The sequence below is a fragment of the Microchirus variegatus genome (genome assembly GCF_963457635.1).
Source record: "Microchirus variegatus genome assembly, chromosome: 2".
In the NCBI taxonomy this organism is placed as follows: domain Eukaryota; kingdom Metazoa; phylum Chordata; class Actinopteri; order Pleuronectiformes; family Soleidae; genus Microchirus; species Microchirus variegatus.
Window position 1 is genome coordinate 26264199 of NC_139803.1, and position 22627 is coordinate 26286825.

General features: G+C 41.2%; 1 protein-coding gene across 1 annotated transcript; it reads right to left on the reverse strand.

Annotated features, from left to right (window-relative positions):
* Positions 1-1642: 1642 nt before the first annotated feature.
* Positions 1643-22377, reverse strand: synpo2a (synaptopodin 2a; the record flags this gene model as incomplete). The annotated part of the gene is made up of 9 exons (XM_083905933.1): positions 1643-1730; positions 2972-3543; positions 5438-5444; positions 6190-10015; positions 11364-12127; positions 13037-13191; positions 18964-19101; positions 20733-20832; positions 22337-22377. The coding sequence occupies 9 exons, from the start codon at positions 22375-22377 to the stop codon at positions 1643-1645; spliced, it is 5691 nt and encodes a 1896-aa protein (XP_083762059.1).
* Positions 22378-22627: the final 250 nt, after the last annotated feature.

Consider the following 22627-nt stretch of genomic DNA (forward strand, 5'->3'; position numbering starts at 1 on the left):
GTAGCTCAAGATGGTCGATATAGGCGACCATCAGTCATTCCATAACCAGGGGAGCTTGTACTATGTGGCACTCTATAGTTACACGCATGTGTTGAATGACAGTGTGAGCCAACCTGTAAACTAAAACTGAGCAAACCAAATAGAAATCAATAGAAATGTGCTTGTTTACACCTGTGACAAAATGTCAGTGTGACTCACCATTAATGTGATCCAATAAAATGTAGGGTTTGATTAAAAATACACCTGAACACCTGAACAATGTCACTATATGAGTACTAGGTTGTTTTTGTCAAATTTTGGACAACATACTATATTATGAATGAGTTTTTGTTAATTTTTTGGACAACGTGCTACTATACTATGTCGTTATTTTGGTCATTTTTTGGACGACATGCTATAGTATGACTTTTTGGTCAAATTTTGGTAGCAGCAGTTAGTGAACAGAAACACAAAGAGTGGTAGATAATGGTGGAAATGGATACCTGAGCAGATGCATAATTAGCTGGCCTGGAATTCACTTCATGGGTTTTTAATTCGGCAAGTTTGTAACGTTAATAATTCTAGTATTAATAGTTGCAGGTGTGAGCATAAAATGTGGGATAACATTAGATCAAGGGTTATATTTTGCATAAAAAATATTGTATGACCCATAATTATGTATATACTGATATTGTTCACATCAAATGAACAATGAAGGTCTATAAGAATCCTCCTGACCACTATGACTCAACTTTTCTATGTACAACTGAGCTTTTTCATCTGTTGTGATCTTGAAACTGCAGTTACACATGAAGTTCTAAAACCACTCTTGGAAAGCTACGACACAGCTTTTACATCAAGAATAAGGTTGTCTCAGCTGCCTTTGTATTTATCTGTACTTTAGACTTGCAGACAATGCACAGTTGACAACAGATACTATATTCAGTGACAGCCAGCATGGGAACATAACCCCCTCAGGGCCTGCAGACCAATCAGATAGTATTAGCTTTGCAGGCCATCATGTATTACAGGAGGTACTAATAGAGCTAATAGGATACACTCACTTTATAATCCAGTTACTGTGTTTTAACTGACTTTGCAAAGTTTAATTTAGATTCTATGAATGTCTTTACTTGGCAAAAAGAGACAAATAAAGGGCGACAGGAGTGTCTGCACCCAGCAGGGGCTGGATGTTAAAGGCAGCACATTGACTGTAATGCAGAAAACAACACCAGGAGAACCCATACTTAAAATAAAAATGTTTAAAAGCTATTTGTGTTGTTTTATGGTGTATTTTTCCTATTCAGGTTCCAACTTTTAAATACCATTTGAATTCTTAAAAGTGTTTTCTCAAATCTAAATGGCAAGGGAAATCATTTTCTGTTTATCATCTGCCCCTGTGCCCTTATCTCTCCTTCTCTAATGGCTCGGCTGCAGTAAGTACCCACTGTTGTAATGCGATTCGTGGTCACCATGGAAACAAACCTCTCCCCAAACCCCCTCTTGGGGAGAGGTCAAGTATTTTCATGCATGGAATAAGGAGCAAAGAGCACAAACGCACAGTGCACTTTGTGCCATTTTCTTGTATTTATTTTTGAAAAACACTCCGTGTGAAACTATATTTAAATTGCACCGCAACAGATAGCTCTCAGTTACTGCTACATTATAACCATACATGTTGTTTGAATAGAAGCATTACGGGAACATTTTCACAGAGACACTGCAGCTCGTCAGGATGCTCAGTGAGTCGGCTGGGAAAACACAACACAATGTTATTTATGTTTAAGCGTATGCGACTGCTTGGTGAGACTCACATTGTTATTATGGCATTATGTACACTCTGTGGAAACACCAGCCTTCGTCTGAAACTTTGGAGATGATTACGAGGGTATATCAAAAGCCCAAACCACACACACGACAAAAACCTATTACATACTGCAAGCAAATCACCCACTCTCGGTAAACACATCATCTTATGAATTCATCATTAGATTAACGATCTTTCATCTTTCCTACTTTCTACTACTATATTTCCACTTCCATGCATTACATCAAACTCTTTTTTTAACGGTGGACTGGAAATCACTTAATTTACCAGGAGGCCGACAAAAAAAGTCAAGATGTCACCCATTTTGAGCTTCTCGTCTTCCCTCTGAAACTCCCACAGCATAGTGGCCACGTGCTAATGCACAAATTAAAATGCACCTGGTAAATTAATCTCACTTATGAGAGCTTACATCACAACACGTCCGCCCACAACACGCTGAGTTATGGCACTAACCTTTCGGCAAGTTTTAAGATTCACTCCTAATCGCATCTTGAGACTGATCTGAAAAAAACACCATCCTCGAGATTCATGGTCTGAAATTAAACTAAACCGCCCCCCCCAAAAAATGTGCTCATTCACTGCAATAACCAACATGATAAATAGTACATCGACAGTAGAAAATGAAACCAGGAGGACAAGCAAATCCACAAGCTCAGAACTATTCAAGAGACCACCTTCATTTGCAACCATAGGTTTGCTGATTTTATACAGAATACTTAGCAACTCTCTAAATTCTCTAAAGCCCAATTTTGTACTTTCTGAAAGGTTCACTGAACAGTCAGCTATTACCATCATCTCCACATATGCTGTTTTCTAAATAATCGCTTCAAACCTTCCACTAATTCAGCACATTACATGCCCATTTGCAGTCACAATTTCTATACTTAACTTGCACTTGTATTCACCAAGCATGACAGCTGTCAACCTAAATGTTGCTTAAATCCTATTTGAAGCCTCCATACGTCATTTAATTAGTCATCTTTACATTTGATTGTCTCATGCAAATAGCAAATATTTCATCTGAAGAAACCAAACAATCTTTCCAAAACTCTATTACTCTACTTGCTTACCACTTACTTACAATAGTTTACTTAGAAACTGATGAACTTGTAGCTGTATTTGCATGTATATGCATGTGGTCACAAAGGTTGAGTCGTATCCTACCGTCTCCAGCTCCATGTGTTGCTGGTGTACACAGACTTGTACGTTTGCTTTCCCATGGGCCTCTTATACTCAGAGGAGGACACAGGGGCCTTCAACATGGCCTCCGTCACAGACTGCTGAGGCTGCCACTGTCTAGGCAGGGAACCGTAACCAGCAGTCTTCGCTGGGGAGACGAAAGATGGCACGGGTGCTCGCCTCTGACTGCGGCTTTGGCTCGGGCTCCAAGTCTGGCTGCCTGTTTTCTTTTGGGCTTGGTAAGACATTGTGGACTTCCACTCTGCTGGCGGCTCAGGCAGCATTTTGCGCTGGGCTGCCAAACAGATGTCGAAGGCGAGGGTTTGGTGGAGATTCCGGGAAGCAAAGGCTTCATCCACCAGGCCCAGGGGGTGACGGGAAGCAGCCTCCCAGGGTGAAAGGGGTTTGTGGCCTTTCTCCAGCCACGACGTCTGCCTTGCTGGGGGAGTAGTTGAGGCCCAAGTTGGAGGTTTTGGGGAAGAAGAGGTCGAGGCTGACTTCTGGCCTGTGGGTAGTAGTCTGACTGGTGGGGAAAGTGAGTAGCTCATGCCAAGTGCCTGTGAAGAAAGATCCAGACATGTTTATTTTAGTAACTGTTCATTTTTGTTTGGCTCTCTAACTTAATCAGAACAGCTTGGAACATGATGGAAACACATTGTTGTTCAGGGTTCTATTATTTTTGTATGCTATTGTATAAATTAAATACATTAATATGTATTTCATGTTTGAAAGCGTTCTCTGGTTTAGTCTCTGTGCTAATACTGTATGAATACACAAAAAAAGCAGCACAATAGTTAAAGCTGCTCATAGTTTTACAGCATTTATCAACAAATCAAGGACTTTTCACATACCAGGGGGCAATCGTTTTTTAAAATACAGTGATTTGGTGAAGCTGCAAAATGCTTGATAAAATGGCTCGGGCAATATGACACTGGGAAGGTACAAAAGGCAGTGCTGCCATCATCTGGTGAAAGTTGTGTAGGATCAGCAGACAGAAAGAGATGACAAAATGATAAAAGCAGAGTGGAGTAGAGTGCAAACATAAAACAAAGAAATGTAGCTCTAGGATTTAGGGTGGAATAAATCCTCTGCTGAATCAGGTAACTTGTGAACTTCAAATGCCTAATGCGCTCTTATCCTGGATTGATACGATAGAGGATGAGAAGATTTGTAGGCAATGTTAAGTCCTTTTTTGTTATACTGAAGGAATTTGAAGATACAACTTATTTACTTCACATTTCAAATCTTGAATTCCATAGGGTCTCATTTTTTACGTCTACCTATGGAACATCTGTACATATTTTTTTGTGATTAAAAGATAATGAACGGAAGTGCAGTATACATGGTATGCTTTTGTTGCTGTGTTATGTACAGCAAATGAATAGTGCACCATGTTGATATTTTAGCTGTTGTTTCCATATAAAGGTATTGTTTTTATGCATTTAGAATGCATTCAACTCAAATATGGTCAACCTTTGCCATGTGGGAATCAAATTCCTCCAGATATAGCAGTAGAAATCTGTCAAATTAACACACTTCACAAATAACTGCTCTCTCTCTCTGAAAATGCATGACAGAACGTGGATATACATTTCAACAGGGGTCCACTCACTTGACCTCCAGAATGAGCCAGCAAGGTCTTCTCTCAGTGAAATCACCAGTCTAATAATAACCTTCATAAGTGCATCATCGGGTAGTCATTCTGCAAGAATGTGCTGCTCATGCATTCGTCTCTATTCCTGAAAAAACAGATGAATCTGGAAATGGGGTGTTTCTATGTGTCACCCGGGTTTCCTTTTACATTTGAAAACTGATTCTTGTGGAAATGGTGCAAGTGAGTCTAATGTAATAAAGATTATTTTAAATATGAAATCAAAATATTCAACTTTATAAGTCTTCATAGCACAGATGAGGATATTGTCGTGACACTCAGTAACGTGGAAAACAGAGATGAGAAATAGATGAAAAGCATGCTCGAAGGACAAAAGAAAGGAAAGCAAAGCAAGGATAAAAGACATTTTAATGGCACTGCAGTGAATAATACAGAAAGTGCACTATGAAGAGAAACACACAAAAGAAAAGGAAAAAGAACACAAAGAACAAATGCAGCCCTGTACCAAAAATATATTTGTGAACATTTTTAGGCTATAGTTATTATTATCATCATTTTTATTATTATTATCATCTCTTCATATAAAAGAAAAGCAAGAGAAGATGAATGGAAGGGTGAGGCCGACAGAGTGGACAATATTCTATATTAGACTACATGTTTTCAGAAAAAAAAAAAAATACTACCAGGGTGAGAAAAATAGTGGCTTTCTCTTCAGGCTTACAATGAAATGTAAACCTACTATTCCTGGACCTCAGCAGACTGTCTCATGAGGCAGTTTAAATATAGTGCCTACCATGATGCAACAGCTGGCAAAAAAGCCTAAAATAAAACTAACCCACTTCGGCCCTGTGGAAGAGGAAGCATTAAAGAAAAAATGTTTACCAATCAAGCATTCGAAGCTTAAAGCTTAAACAAGTCACTGTTCCTTATCACTTTTTTTTTTAAGATGTGCTGCTTTTTTTTTCTCTCGCCCTGCCGTGAAACTCCACATGGTTGTTATGAAATATCTACACTTTTCTACTGACATGAGATTACAAATGTAGCCTTGTGCTCGGTATCATTACACCTTACAGCCCTTCCTCAACACTTAATCTTACTCTCACTTTAAAAAAAAATGCATTTTTGTTTGTTATCAAATTATCATTACCCAAAATAAGCATCGTCTCCTTTTCATATATCAACTTCCTGTTGTTGCTGTCATGTACCATTCACATTAGAATTCCTTTTCATCACTGACATTCTCATATCGCCATCACTTTAAATTAATTGTCAAGTCGTATTAACTTCCATGACAATTGTTTACTTTATATATATACACATTTAAAGTGAAATATCTATATGCTCCATTCAAAAAGTTCATTTCGGCTACTTTGTGTCTGATCAGATACATGAACTTCCACCCTGTTCTTATTCCTGTCTTTTTAATTTTTGTGATATTGTTCACATTAGCTCTAAAAACCCATCAAGCAGGGATAACAAAAACTGGTGGAAGTGTAATCACTGCAAAACCTATTTCATGAACTCAAAATGTTCCACTTGGCAGTGGCTTGCAACAGTATTGCCCTGTGATTGCCCAAAATCAAGCATTCACTCTTTATCAACTGCTGTGGGCTTCCACACCTGAGCTGAACTCTTTTTAGCTGTAAACCTAGGCTTAGGTGCATTGCCAGTGTTGCCACCTGATGCAGAGTCAGGCCTGGCAGCCACCAGAAAACTAGGAGCAACATAGCTACTGGGAGGCTGCGGTTGGTAGGTTACTGAGGGAGCTGCAAGGTAAGGAGGGCTGCTAGCTGAATGGTAGGGAACCTGCGATGCTTGTTGGTAGGCAGGGCTTGAAGATGGAGGAGACTGGGGATGATAAGCAGGAGGGGCAGGGGCATGTTGATACTGTTGGTTATATGCCTGCTGGTAAAAACTCTCAGGATGTTGCTGAAAAGTATTATCGGGAGCATAGATATTAGCTGGATTTTGCTGGTATTGGCCATCATGCATCATCACTTGCATGGGCATCCCATAGTCCTGCTGGGGGTAAGGAGCATTTAACTGTCCAGTTGGCTGGATGGGAGCCATTTGCTCATAACTAGCTGGTTGGTTTTCAATGGGGGGGTTAGGAGGCAAACAGTCGGGCTTAGGGGCAGGGGGCTTGGGAGCCTCCTCTGCTGAGCCAAATGTAAAGAGTGATGAATTGAGTTGATAAGGCTGATGTTTCATCACTTCTACCACACTGAGGGGTTTACGGGCAGGCGTTTGCTTGTCTTTGCCTTTTTTCTTCTCTGTGGATGCAGGTGTACCTAGTATGGGCTGCTTTGTGGCAGCAGGGGGATAAAAAGGGGACTGAATAGGATTAAAAGCCCGTGAAGGTGGCGCACGTACGTTTGGGGTATACTTCCACTCATTTGGTAAGGAAACAGTTGGCGATGTCGACCGGGTTGCCTTGTTTGCTTGCACAGTCTCAGAGTCCACAACAAACTTTTCCATACGTGACTGCCTCTTGGCAAACATTTCAGCTCCTTTCCCTCTGACAACTGGCATCTCATAAGCTGGACCTGCAGATGATGGGTTTAAGGTAGTAGCCATTGGGTTGATCAGTGATGAAGCTCTTTGACCAGTGGCAAAAGAGTGCATTCGCTGTGGTGGAGGTGGTGGGGTTCGGTTTTGGGGGGGATTTTGTGGTGGACACCAAGGTTTTGGAGAAGGGCGATCGTTAACCATTGATGTGGAAACATGCACGGGTGTTTGCTTTGACTCTGGTGCCCAAGCATTCACAAGTGTCTGAGGCTGTGACTGAGCTGGAGGCCAGACTGTATTGATTGATAACTGTGGTGGAGTCTTTGAGGTCGATGTTTGCCAGTTTGGCTGTGGTGAAGACTGTGGTGGAACTGGTTGAGCCCAAGGTGGTTGATTTTGCTCTTGGGTCCATGGCTGCATGGTGTGCTGACTTTGTTCTGGAGGGTGCTGGGTCCATGGTGGTTGGGATTGAGACTGGGTAGTTACTGGTGCCCATGGATTCAAATTGGCCTGAGGTTGAACTTGAGCTTGTGCTTGAGCTTGTGCTTGTGTTGCTTGCATCCAAGGTGGCTGAGTTTCAGGTTGAGCATGTGATGGGGGCCATGCATTATGTTGCTGTGACTGTTGAGGCTGAGTTGAGACCCAAGGTGGTTGAGGTTGTCCTGGTGATTGGGCCTGTGGCCATACTTGTTGTGGAACCTGTTGCTGTGGTTGCTGAGCCCACGGTGGCTGTGGTTGAGATTCTGGCTGAACCGGTCTAACCCATGGAGGTTGTTCTTGGGGATTTTGTTGGGGTGACTGCCATGATTGTTTTTGCAATGGCTGTGCCCATGGGGCTTGGGCCTGTTGCTGCACTGGGTCTTGAGGCTGACCCCAAGATAGTTGCATTTGCTGCGCACGTGGCTGTTCATGAGAATGTGTCCAGGGTGGCTGAATCTGTGTCTGACTCTGTGGTTGTTCTACAGGCTGAGCCCAGTGTGGCTGCACCTGTGGCTTTGACTGAGGATGCTCTACTGGCTGGGTCTGGTGTGACTGAACCTGGGGCTCGGGCTGTGGTTTTGCTACAGGCTGGGCCCAGTGTGGCTGACCATGAACTTGGACTTGTGCTTGCTCTTGTGGCTGACTCCAAGATGGCTGACTTGCAGGGGTCCAAGTAGCTGTAGAGGACTGAGGCTGCGCTTGAGTATTCTGTTGTGTTACCCAATGTTCCTGTGGTGGGGTCTGATTTGGAGGTGGTTCATGGGGTTGCATTTTAGCTGGATTCCAGGAGGTGGTGAGTGGCTGCTGTGACTGTGATTGAGTTACAGCCCAGGTAGTCCCAGCACCTTGCTCTGACTGCAAAGTAGAATTTTTATGACTATTTTCCTCCTGGGCTGTCACTTGCATGGACTGTTCTTGAGATTCAGCCTCTGGGAGTGTCCATGTGTGCTGCTCCTCTGTGGTAATGCTGGCAGGAGCCTCCTGGGGGGCAGGAGGGGGTGAGGGCTTAGGAGCAGGTGCAGGGGTTGGCTCTAGCTCTGGTGCAGGGGTGGCATCTATGGTGGGGGCTACAGCAGGTGTGGATACACTATTTTCAGCATGCTGAGCTGTGTCCTGGTTGTTCATTTCCATCTGTGAGGACCAAGGAGGAGAATTGGGGTTTATCATAGGCTTTGGAGCCACTGGTGGTGGAGTCTTATGTTTAACACATGAAGACTGGAGGAAATTACAAGCCTCTGCTCCAAGGCTAAGATAGTCTTCCTCAGGTCCTGACTCAAAACCCAGCTTCTTGCCAGGCCTGTTGAGGAGGTTCAGTAATTCTGGGTTAGGTGATACTTTTGGGGCATCTTTAAATGTGAACATTGGCTTGGCAGTGTTTTTTCTCCTTGTATCCTGGAGAACCCCAGTCCGAATTGCAGGGGTAGAAATGCGCTCATCACGTGACGCTATTTGCTCTTGGCTCACAGAATCTTGATTGGTCCCGCTCATTGCAGGAGAATAAGGGGAAGCCATCACATTTCCAACTGAGAAAGGCTTTGCAGTGCGATTGGTGAAAGAACTCTCACTGGTTTGATGTTGGACTGTGCCATTGATGTTTGTAGAATAGTGCTGTTGCTCTTGATGATATTCTTGTTGCTGCTGATACATTTGCTGTTGATAGTGCTGCTGTTCATACTGCTGTTGCTGATACTGCTGTTCATATTGTTGTTGCTGTTGTTGATAGTTCTGTTGTTGCTGTTGGTAGCTCTGTTGAGGTTGTTGATAGCTTGGTTGTTGCTCATAGTACTGTTGTTCTTGATATTGCTGGTACTGTTGTTGGCTTTGCTGATGTGTATTTACATCCATGTATGCATGACCCTCTGTTGCTGACTGCATGTAGGATTGCTCCACTGTCTTCTTCTCAGTCTCCTGCACTCCTTCCACGGGAATCCCATGACGCCGAAGCTCCTCATGTTCAGCAGCAATCTCATCCATCCTCTGACGTCTTTGGGCAAACATGAGGGCACCCTTACCCTTGGTATCAGGCAAACACTCCATCTCTGATTGGTTGTTTAGGTTCCTTTCAATCTCGAGGAGACCCTTGTCCCAGTTGATAGTCAGCACACCTTCGCTACTATGGGCATTAGTGAGGAAATGCTTATCTATTCCAGTACCTTTAGGAGCCACAAGGGTAAATTCAACAATATGTGTTTCTTGTTTGTTGTCGTCGTTTTCCTCGTCCTCTTCGTCACTGTTCTCTGGTTCGTCCTCTCCAGTGCCGTAGCTCACAAGTGTGTATTTTTTGGCTCTCTGACGGTGTTTCTTGAACATCAACACCCCCTTGTTGTTGGGGTTGGGTGGAGCAGACGTAAGAAGGAGAGCAATACGTTTACATTTGGACTTGGCCTCCTTCACCTGCTTGTCAGACAGACTCTCGCTACGCCTGAGCCCTGTAAAGAGAATGAAAAGGGATAATTCAGGGTTTAGAAATAAGGGTCACTAAATAATTAAAACTGTAACTAAACCGTTGTTCATATAGTTATACACATATATATGTATACACATACTATATATATATGTTTATAAGAAATTATAGTTTCTGATAGCACCTTTTGTGACAAACAAAAAGGACACCCTGTGAACAGATGTAGAAGCAGAAATGCCAGCAAATCATTTATGCATTTTGTTCTGTGGTCCAATTGATCCAGCCACACTAATAAACTAATACAAACTATAAGCACTTAAATGATTCCTTTATATGATTGATTATACATTTGACATTATTATCATTATTATTATTATGAAACTAATATCCATCCAAAGCTATGTTCTTGCCCCATTATTCAAAATAAGCAAATTTAGCTGTGCATAAATCATCAACCAGTTAATAACCCAATTATAAAGTTTGCTGACCCATGTCTAATATCCTCATTTGTCCACAGAAAATGCAGTGCATTTTGGTATATTAATACCCATAAAGCAGTCAGGAATAGAGCGAAACATTAAAGATAGCCTCCATGCAATAAATTCACCAGGGTCAACTGTGAACTGAAAGCCTCTTCAAACACTGAACCTTATACCATTTCAACAAACACCACACAATAAACAGTGTCAAAAATAACCCAGCAATGGGGCACTGTAATAAAATAAGTAGAAGTAGTTTTACTGTTCTATATTGCTGCAAGACACTAACCTGAAGGCGGAGGAGACAGCGGGAGTGAGCAATGGACTCACTTTTTTAGCTCAGTTAAAGCACTCAGTTTGAAAGGATCAGGTAACGGGAGAGGGGAACATATGCCAGTGTCTGTCAAAGGGCCACTTCTGCAGGCATCATCAGCGTGCTGGTGTTATATTTATGTCTTCTACACAGCTCAAAGGAATGCCTCAGTATCCATATTCAACATCAAGCCTCCTCGAATGAATTGTTGAAGATGTTTATCTCAAATAAAAATCAGTTCAACTTCCTTATCTTTTGCCCTTATTATTAAATTAAGCCAGTGTTGACAGTCACAGTCCTATTTGCCCGCTGTACCCCACCACTTTGTGTTGTAACTCAACTTAATTTTCTTCCATTCACAGGAATGAGCACCCTCCTCTAACTGCAATGAAATACATCCTATTTTGAGGGGTACACACTGAGGACTAGTATGCTTTGGAATGCACACATGTTGTTGAATAATTTCTTCAGTGACCTACTAGCATGCAGAATATCCCTCAGATAATAGATTCTAACCCTCAGAAGAATGCACACCAAGATATTATACATGATGCAAATGTAAATGGTCCATGTGAACTTACTAGAGTGCTTTGCCCGATGCTTGTTAGGTTTGTCTTGATCCCCTTCAGAATCAGAGTGCTCCTCCTCTGCTGGTGTTGCCTCTCCTGTGGGAATTCCAAATGAGACCGTAAAAGACCCAGGAAGTCCCTCATTGTGCCCTCCTCCTTCTTCTCCTTCACTTTGGGATCCAACACTTCCACTGACCCTCGGGCCACCCACACTCAGGATGCCCCTCCCTGCTCCTGATGCTGACGGCTGCTGCAAAATGACCTCCACCTGCCCCAGCATCGAAGGGTGGCTGAGCACCACCCCATGCTGGCCAAGCGGCTCTCTGACGGAGAATGGTACAGAGTGAGTCTCAACGGCCTCCCTGTTTGATAATTCCGCCTCAATCCCATGAGCACTCCCGAGAGAGGTGCAGCTCGTGTCATCCAACCTTTGCTCAGACAGGGACACCTGGAGTTCGACCGTGTCTCCAGGAGAGAAGCACCGCTGTTCTTCATTTTCCTTAAAATCAGATTCTGGACCTCTCTGGTCAGATGGGGGAGCATGTATCTGGGTGCAAAGCCGATGGGGTCCCTTTGGGAATGTTGTAATGCTGTCCATCTCTCCATGGTAGGCCTCATCCTGTGACTCAGATATGTCGAGTTCTGTTGGGCTTTGGGACCTGTGCTTTGGAGATATAATGTGGAGGGTGGTGCTCGCTAAAGCATCACCTGAAGACTCTCTCTCACTACAGCAGGTCTCTTCTGATTCATAGTCTCTGCTTGACATGGGGCAGTATCTGTCAGAGAATGATGGAGAGAGGAACAGTGAGTGATTGAAGCGAATTTAAGTCTTAATTCAAAACCTAATCAGTAAAATTAATATAAGATAATTTACTGAAATGATTTAACTACAAATCTGTTCATTTAAAACAAAACAAAAACATTAAATAATTAAAACACATTGCCTTGTATTTACCAGTGCGCAAAAGTACTTGCTTCAATGCAATTAAAAAGCTTGTCTGCCATTGCGGAAGTTAAGGCAATAACTCTAATATTAACTGTCAAGGTCAGTCAAGTATAAATGTCACAGTGTTATAATGTGCAAATTCCATTATTGAAGTTAGTTCAATTAAACATCAGGGACTAATTATTTGTGCAACTGTGAAAGAGTCATATCGACGCTGCCACTGAAATCGTTTTAATATACACCTTGTACTGTGGCCATCGTCTATTATAGCCACAAATGCCCCCCTGCTGTTTAAATGTGGGCACATGAAGCAATAGTAGAAGACTCTGTCGAATACACCAGTCGTGCCCACTGAGTAATGGCTGAGCAGCTGCATGTCAATCAGACACTGTGACACCTTGGCCAAGCCAGTTGGAAGGTCAGCACAGCGCGACTGAAACACACAATAAGTCATATTCGCGAACATACAGTGTAGACACCGACAGTATGTGCACAGATCGTCAGTGGATCACTGGACTATGCAGTACGACGCAAGTCATAAAACAAACAAAACAACACGCTATCTAAATGCTAATACATCGGCGCGGTAATGACTTTTACTGTTGCAAACACCAAGGACCAGTTGCATGGTCCATTTATCATGATACACAGATACACAGCTTTTTCTGCACTCCATACATTTTCTTTAGGCATCAAATTGCTATTGTGAATTTAGCGTTTTTTTGGCGTGTGGACGTACCTTTTGAGAAGAAGCTGCAGGCAGTCGATTGATTGAGTGTCAATGAGGGCAAAGGCTCGTGAAAGGGACAGATCGGCACATGGCTCTCCGTTGAGTGACACCACCTCATCACCTTCCTGCACTCCAGCCAAGAAAGCATGGCCACCTTCCTCTACCTGTAGATGGCATTGTGATTATAAGCGCGTGCATGAGCGCGACACATTCATTCTTCACAAATGGCAACAGAGAAGCATCAGTTAATGTGACCACAGCAGCAAGTAGCAGACCTTAAAATGCAAATCTCCCTCAGATGATGTGCTTGAACTGGCAGACCATGCTGAAATAATTCCCTGAACGGCCTTGCAGAACAGCGACAACAGAACTCCTGTTCACAGGAAGTCAATAAACATCATCTCTTAAATGTCATGTATGCTAAGTGCAAATACAAAACAAAGTGTCCTATGCAACATTGGTCAAGTAAAACTTTTCTACAATTGACACATGAATGTTAACACTACTTGGTTCATGAAATGAGAGACATAAGCTCGATGGACAATGATAAATGTGCAGATTGTGTGATTGTGTTAATAATAGCTGTCAGCCAGCTCTGCTCAGATCCATTTAAAGGGCACCTCTTTGCACAATTAAGCCGACAATTAAACGATTGATGGTTGTGTTCACCTCTAATTGGTTCCTGAGTTCTATGAAATGGTTCATTAATAAAAGGATTTCATAAGGAGAAGCAGCTCATAAACTTTACACAAAAGGCCCACTCATACAGGGCAAGTGAGATCAGTTCAGTTTTTCAAATAATACAAATTAACAGCTTCCAGTATGTTTACCATGCTATAAAAAAAATAATAATCCTACACCAGCCTAAGATGACACTGAAGAAGCTGCTCTGCCATCCATCATGTGGATGTGCGGTTGCTACTCTCTTCTATTTGAATCACACACCATCACAAAACCAAAACAGTCTCCTTGGTTTCTTGTGTTGATGTTACACAGAAAGACCTCCTGACAGGAAGAGGCCACACGGGCCGTAAATCTTGACAGGCAATTAGAAACTTCAATTCAAACTTTTGTAGAAGTGTAAAACAAAGCACACATATGCACTGTAGATTACAAAGTATTTATTCCACTGTCGGGTACTTTTTCTTTGAAAACCCAAATAAAACGTTGCTTCATTTAATTAAACAATGCAATAATTCTACAGCAAGACTTTTGTGAATATGCTTCACAATTTGCTGTCCTTTTGCAATAAGACAAGAAAAGGATATGCACTCTTGCAGTGAAATTATCTCGCCACTAGATGGCGATGCACACATACTGTATCTCTAACTGCTGGAGGAGGGAGAGGGGAAGCCATGCAGAAGACACTGCAAAATCCTCGTGCACATCTTTGCATCCAAATAAACACAAACAAATCTCAAAAATAAGCCCATTCTAAGCAACTACCAGGTCAGAGAGAGAGACGTTATACAAACATATTTTATGAGTTTACTTTATTGAGCTGGACGCTTTTAGGTAAGACTCCATCTCTGAGATTTTTAAGAGTTAAGAGTGTGCAAACAGGCCCTATAAGGCAAACATTTCTGTGTCTATGGGGACTCACAACAGAGACGATGCTTTGTCTGGAATGCCACAGCAACCACTCGTGCTCCAAAAAAGGAGGGGAGACATTTGTCGATGCATCTCCCCTTAAACACAAGGGCACACACAGAGACAGACAAATATGCAAAAGAGGTGAATACCACCTTGTGTTTCAGTTCAGCTGGTCTTAAACTGAGAAAGCCAGTCTGAAGTAATTGGGCAGGAAAGAACAACAAATGAAGTGTTAGATGAGAGGAGAACACAAACAGTGCTCACAGTTTCTCACTATTAAAGTGCTTTTCAACAATAGCACTGTGCTGGCGATCCGAATTTACATGGGTTTACGAGGGGTCACAATTAGGCAGCATTTATTCCTGTGTTCTCCCGGGGTCGCCCATTTTCAAATTATCTGTTTAATAGGCTTAAGCACAACATAAAATCTCAGGAAACACAGGACTGTAGCTCCCGGCAGTTCCTGGCCTTTACAGCTTTAAGTAATTATGTTTTTTTTTTCTTTCTTTTTTTTTACATATGAGGCTAATATTTTCCAGCTGCTTTACAGGTAACACTTACACCACACACGTGGGGATGATTGTTGTATTATTATTATTATTATTATTCACTCTTGTATTCTTTGTTTGCTCGGAGCAGGATATTTTTCCTCTAGAGGGCCACAAATTAAATGTGAGTTTTTAAAGAATTACTGAAGCTGCGTTTATCCAAAAGCTCCTACAAAAACAATATGCTGTCAATGCGTTATTTTGCTAAGAAATACAGCTACGTTTAAAGGGACACTGTGTAGTATTTATGGGTTTATATAACCCAAAATCCACTTTTTTATACATATTATGTGCTCCTGCATTGTCTAGTCGCTGTATAATATTCTTTGTTTCATTTTCGTACTGTTTCAAAAAGTCATGTAAAATAACATGGTCGCGGGCCGCTACTGCATTGCCACGACGCCATGTTTCTACGGGAGCCTGTAAGGACAAACGCGAGTGAATAAATCAAGCGTCGCTTTACTTGTAGCGGAAGTCCCGCCTCCTCTCTCTCCGCTTCGTCTGCTACGGCCGCGGTAGCTCGCCCTCTCCCTCACCTCACGAACTTCATCTGCTGACACAGAGAAAGACGACGAGGACGACATTTGACCGGCTGAGGATACCGTAGCGCTCATGGAAGGGAGGGGGTGAGCAGAGGAGCAGTTCTTTGTTGTAAATTTCAGCCTCTCCTCTAGATGGCACTATAAACTACTTACTTCACCTTTAAAGAAAACAAGATATTCGGGTCATAGAACAGGTGACCTTATTTAATATATCAAATGGATAGTATATACACAGTATAATGGTGTTTCTATAATTATCACCTGTGCATTCAGGTGAGGGTGGGACACATGAATCAATTTAAACAATTTTCTTTTTTTTACAATCTCATCACTCACTTAAAAGTCTAACTTGGCCTTACACTGCAATGGCAAGGGAAACCACTACCCGCACCATCATCCTAATATAAAGCTGTTGGCGAATTGGCCTTAATTTGCTTGGATGACGTGAGGAGGGGAAAAACTAGCCCAGTCATCATCTGCTCCCTCTCAGGACCAGGATGTGGCTGTTTTGCAGCAAAAAAAGACAAAGCCAAAAAAAAAAAAACTCCAGTAATGGAAGGAACCATGGAGCACTTTGTTTACTCCAGGGGAACTGCACTGAATGAATGAGGCAATGGTATTTTGCTGATTGCTTGGCAGCTTAATAAGGTTCCTATGGTGCACTGTTAGAGCTGAAACATTAGCTACAAGAGCCTTTTTTACTCAGCAAAGAGCAAAAATAATCCAGGTAAAGAGGACTCCTAATGGAATGTGATTGCATTAGTTCATTTAATTTCCTTGTGTGGACTTTACAGACTTGCGTTACTGTTACATTTGCTCCGCCGTTGAATCTTCCATTACTGATCTGATGCATGTTGACATTCCACATACCAAGATGACATATTTTAGTAATTAGGAGGCCAAAATGTCTCCTGTTCAGGTCGGGATGGTTGAAACAATTTCTATTTCTGAACATCTGTTTATGATTAATACAAATTACATTACAGAATCTTTGTACTCTTGTTAATACGTTAAAAAAAAGAGTGTGTAACATTGTTACCGTAAATCAGATATTAATTGTTTTTTTTAAGGTGTATTGGTGCACTGCTTGTAAAATGTTGTGTTTCTGTGTCTTTTAAAAAAAAGGAAAAGAAAAGTGACCTCATCAACTTTGTACTCAGGCCATGACTCCAACTAAGAAGGAAAACACAGCTTCCCTTATAAGGAAAGAACCTTTTATGAGTGGATACCCCATGCCTGTACACTGTACTTGCCTGTCTGTGAACTCAACAATCACACAATCTTTTTTCTCAGGAAACAAAACTGTTTATTTTTCAGCAGATTCAGCAGAAGCTTTTTAAGAAACACTTGTCAGGAACAGGGAAAAACTCCAGCTTTAGAGTGCCTTTTTTTTTTTTTTTTACTTTAACTTACTGTGTTTGCCCTCAAAAAGAATTTGGAGGTAAGTTCAGAGTTATCCCTTCCAGATGAGTTGGACTAAAACCCTCTGATGGGCAAAGACTGAGAAATGCTACGCTTCATATGTACTGTAGCTACCTCACTTTAACAGGCCAAACACTTAAATCCAGTGTGTTTTACAGGATTCTGATGAAACACACATTTGAGGCTAGACCACTTTAAATGTCAATGAAAATTAAAGTTTGAACAGACACTGGATGTAAATCTAGTGTAAAGTACTCAAAGTTTTTCATTGCTGAACCTAACCCTAACCCCTAACAGGCTTGTCATAATGGTCATGGATTTGTGAGAATTTATTTGAGAAAAAACTGCATGCGATATTTTGTCTGCATAAAAAACTTACGGAAAACACGGGAGATGCATGTTTTTGTGCACATGTTCTAAAATAAACTCACTATAACGATCATCACTGAATTGCTTCAGCCCAGATGTTTATCAGCTTACATGAGATATCACAAACGCAAACCTAAGGAGACAAATGCAGAAGTGTATGCCAGAATTGCAGAATGTACAGTTGTTTGTAAGACATTTGTAAGTGACTGTCAACAAAATGATCTATCGTGGCTTTCGGCTGGAGCTTTTGATGTCACAGGAATGCAAACATTTACATCACCTCACTACTTGTAGGACAAGCAGATGAGCGATGGGGAAGATTGAATGCTCGACTATACCATATATAGAGTAGAATAGAATAAAAGACACCTGGGCTTCACCTATCTGAGTGCACACAAGCAGTACGTCACCACAAAACTCCTAAAACTCTACATTCTTTGTGCATCTCACGGTGAGAAAGGTAAAAGAAGGATCACTTTATTTTAGTCTTATGAGAAACCTCAAAGAGGGCTATTTTAGGGAGGGGGGGATTATACAACAGCTCATTCACTGTAAAAGTAGATTATTAAAGTGCCAACCGAGCAGCATATGTATGCAAAATGCAAAATCAACAAAGACTTAGCAGTTACCATATTCCTTGTGGTATAAGATCAGGGCAAAAGTGGTGAGTTCACAAGGAAACTATGCATGCAACAGATGATTAACACCACTATCAACCAACACTACATGACCTGTATGCAAATGCACCTTGACAAGAGCAGCCTTAACCCCAGAGTGCAGATTAACTCTGGCTGTTAACTATGAGGTTTATTACCACATTATCTGTTCAAACAAAATGCCATGAAACTCAAGCGTCAATACAACATAACATGCTACATGTGCCAGTAACCTCCGCGCTGCATGTTCTTTAGTCAAGTATTCCTACATAACATGCATACATCTCACTGCTTGGGGCTGCTTACTCGACTGACAAAAAAAAAAAAAAAGCTTCCTTGCTGTAATCTTTGTGAGTGATAACAGATCACAACACACTGGCCTCAGCTTCACACTCTCTCTCTTGGCCTTGACCATATAAGGGTCCCAAGGAATCTCGCACCAAAACACAGCACACGCACACAAAAATGCAGAGAGAGAGAGAGAGAGAGAGAGACATGCACTGCAGGCTCCAAGTAAATATTCTCCCAGTGGGAACTCTTCAATTTAAGATTGTTTTCGCCCCAGAGTAAATGACTAGACAGAACCCAAAACTGAAAGCATGTACATATATGGCATTTGAAATTCACATGATCACCAGTATCCAACAGTGACATTGTGACAGCTTTTATCATCTCAGATAATAGATAGATAGATAGATAGATAGATAGATAGATAGATAGATAGATAGATAGATAGATAGATAGATAGATAGATAGATAGATAGATAGATAGATAGATAGATAGATAGATAGATAGATAATCATACCTGGGTAATTAAGAAAGGTCTGTAGGTGTCACCCTCTCCCTCTCGCAGGGTGAATCCCCAAGGTGCACCACCACGCACCGTCACGCAGATGTAATCCCCTGTGCCCATGCTCTTCTTCTTCTTCTTCTTCAGCCAAACCTCCGCACAGACAGAGAGGGCATGGAGCTGACAGCCAGAGCGGCCGCACTTTTAAAAGGATCCACCTCCACCGCTCCGCTGTATAATCCCCATGATGCGTGTGTTTCCTCCAAGCGAGTCCAGCCCGCTTCAGACACGTCACGGCGCACAGACCCGCCTGCAGGCGTGAGCATGCAACTGGTGGTTTGTCAACTTCGTCTCCTCCTGGAGAGAGGACTCAGGCAATGCATCAGCAAACTCTTGTCAACTTGACCAATAAACAAAAACAAAAACAAAAACATGGGGATGTTATTGCGCATGCATGCACAGCTAAATAGGAATATCATTCTTGTTGACAAGGTTTTGCAGCAGAAAGACACCTGTTTGTTTTGACTGGAAATAATAAGACTGATTTCTTTTACAATCAGAATCACAATTTAAATAAAAAGATGCCCCATCAACCAGTCTGCATGCTGTTTACGCACTAATAAATAAATAAATAATAAAAGGAAAACAACCTGACTTCTGAGATGAATGGGTGTTATCTAAAGCTAATGAGACATTTTAGACTTGTGATTAAAAGATAAAGAGTCAATAGTGGGTAAATTAATGGTTCAATCTGCTTTAGGGTTGGATGTTCTGTTCCTTGAATTTCATACTGTAATTATTGATGATAATCAATTATCCTATAACCTGTAGTAACAATACATCCATGCTTCTAATTGTTAATCATTCTCATATTATTAGGGGGTTTAATTGGGATAGTTATTTCATACATTTCAGACTGCATACCACTATGTACCAAACACTTATTTTGTTTTTGAGGGGTTACAGTGTGTTCCTAGCAAAAGAGGGATCATTTATTTAAACTATAATGCCACTCACAAATATCATAATGGAAATCTATTTATAAATCTATCTATCTATACATATACATACATGTCATACAAGTGGTTGCTGCCATTCTGCATGATGTGAAAGACTGTACCATTTGTATCACATTATTTTGCATAATGGTACAAAGTGAATTGAAAATAAGTTAATAACCACAACAAGGGAAAATTTTACTTTCAAACTCTCAAATAAATATTGGTAAAACAATAGCACAAAGTAACAACGTGTACAAAAAAGCTTACGGTGTTTGCTTGTAAATAATAATAATAATAATCTATATATCAGTGCACAATCATATGGCTGTATTGCGCCGTTTTGTGCTCCTAAACTACCCATTGTTTAACTATTAATGCAGTTCAGGAAATATGTTTTATTCTGATGTGGTCATCCATGAACTTCATTCCATGTGTTAAAATGTAGTCTTCATTCGACGTATGCAATGATGTCATAGATCAGAGGCCATAATCAAAACATGCCCTGTGCTGACGTGTATGGGTTCCCTCTGTTTCACGCATGCGTAACAGCGTCAGACCGACGCAACATAACTTTGACCACAACCAGGAAAACAACTACGACTCCTTCAAAATATAAGCACAATTATCGTTTTCAACTAGATTTTCAATGCCCTGAAAGTCAACTGTTTTTTTCAACAGGTTCTTTAAAACTTCATTTTGTAGGAAAGTGTGTTATGTTTCCTCGTTAGATTTCGTTTGAGGGGAGTAATTCGACGCCAATACATTTATTTTGAAATTCCAAACCGGAAACTCGGTGTATTTCTCTTCGTCTCGACTCGGAAACGTTCGTCTCGTACTCGTAACATAGCGACCGGCGGAGTTTGACGTGGCACTCTTGCTTCCACTGTGAGCAATAGGGAGAGAGAAGACAGCAGAGGATAGGACCAATATTCAGGTAAAAATATTCCTACATCATTTACACACGCAGCCAGCACACACGTGTAACTGTACATCAGATAATTGTCATGTAATTCACGAAACATTCGTGACGCATGTCGCAAAATGAAGGAAAAAAAAGTTTGTGGTTATTTCCGCGTAGCTAGCAAGATGTTTCTATCAAAACGTGAGCTAATCAATACTGAAACCTGAGCTGTCATATTACTATGAAGCTACAGGGGCAAAATATTTACTATAACAAATACGAATGGTTATTCTTTCAGCAGCATGTAATTGTAACCATAGGTAGGATGCTCAGACCTGTATAGCCTTCATAACGGTCTTTGACGTGGCAATTTTCAGAAGTGGCAGATGTGCTTAAACCGTTGTACTAATCAATTAAACAATATAATTTGTTATTATGTGTGGACGTTTGTGTGCTCAGCTGTGTTAGTATGTAGTAATAACGAGTTTCAATGGAGATGCTTGTGCGCAGCTGTTGTTTTTGTTGTCCCAGCTGTGCAACAAGTTCAACTTGTTAAAGAAGAGATTTGACACGTTGACAACAAAGTTAAAGTCATGATGTAAAAAGCAGGTCTTAGTAAAAAGTCTTAATGGAAAGGCTACACTTGGATACATGTGTTTATAAATGGCTGACAGCAAAACAGAAAAGGAAACTCATGATGCAGATAATAGCAGGGACAGGCTTCCTTATCTTTCAAGCAACAGCAAAGGTCCATGCTACACAGTGCTGATGATTGCATGAGGTCAAATATCAATTGCTGGTGGCGAGTCCTGTAAACAAACTACTATAATAAAGATATGAGTCACATAAAAGCCTGATGCAAATAACCCTATTTGTGTAATTAGTGAAAATTGCATTTATGTGTTTGTTATAGCGATGCTTGCATGGTTTCATATTTTTTTTAACCCTCTTATGACCATAATTATATCCAGGTTGCCTGGATTTGTTTTGATTTTATGGCTGTACAATTGTTAAAAAAAGAAAGAGAAAAGAGTGCTTCTGCCCCTTTTTCCAAGATAACTTCAACTTTTAATATCTGGCAGCTATTCAGTATTACTGTGACAAAAAACAGATTTGGATTTTTCAAGTTTATAAATATGATAAATAAAATAGGAACTCTAAAATGACATAAACAATTTCACATTTACAATTTGAACTTTGAACTATTTTACATATGTACACTTTTCCTCAGTCCTGGACTATTAGTTTTCAAGTTTCTGCCTTTTTTTTGGAGTACATGTCCAGGCATTTTTCTTGTGTGTGTTACTCTCTAAAGCAGTGTTTCTCAAATCAAAGATGTTCCCCAACACACCTAATTCAGGTGTGTTGGAGCAGGGAAACATCTAAAACATGCAAGGCAGTGGATCCCCAGGATCGCGATTGAGAAACGCTGCCTGAAAGCAGTTCCACTCCAGCTGCAGACAGAGCCTGACATTGTAGACCTCACACTGACATGGGGTGCTCTTCTTGCATAGAATACATTGCCATCGCCCTATGCTGGCTCTCTGTGCCCTCTCCTGTACTTGGCCTGTGGGAACATGGCAGTGATTTATAGAACTCCAAGGAGACACGCAGCAAGCTCGTCTCAACTGTGCCCTTTATCAGATAACATCAAAGGTCCACGATACCACCAAATATCCACTGTACATCCAAAAATAATGTTGCAATGAAGTTGAATCTTATTTTGAGCAAAGTGAATATCCACTGTACATCCAAGAATAATGTTGCAATGAAGTTA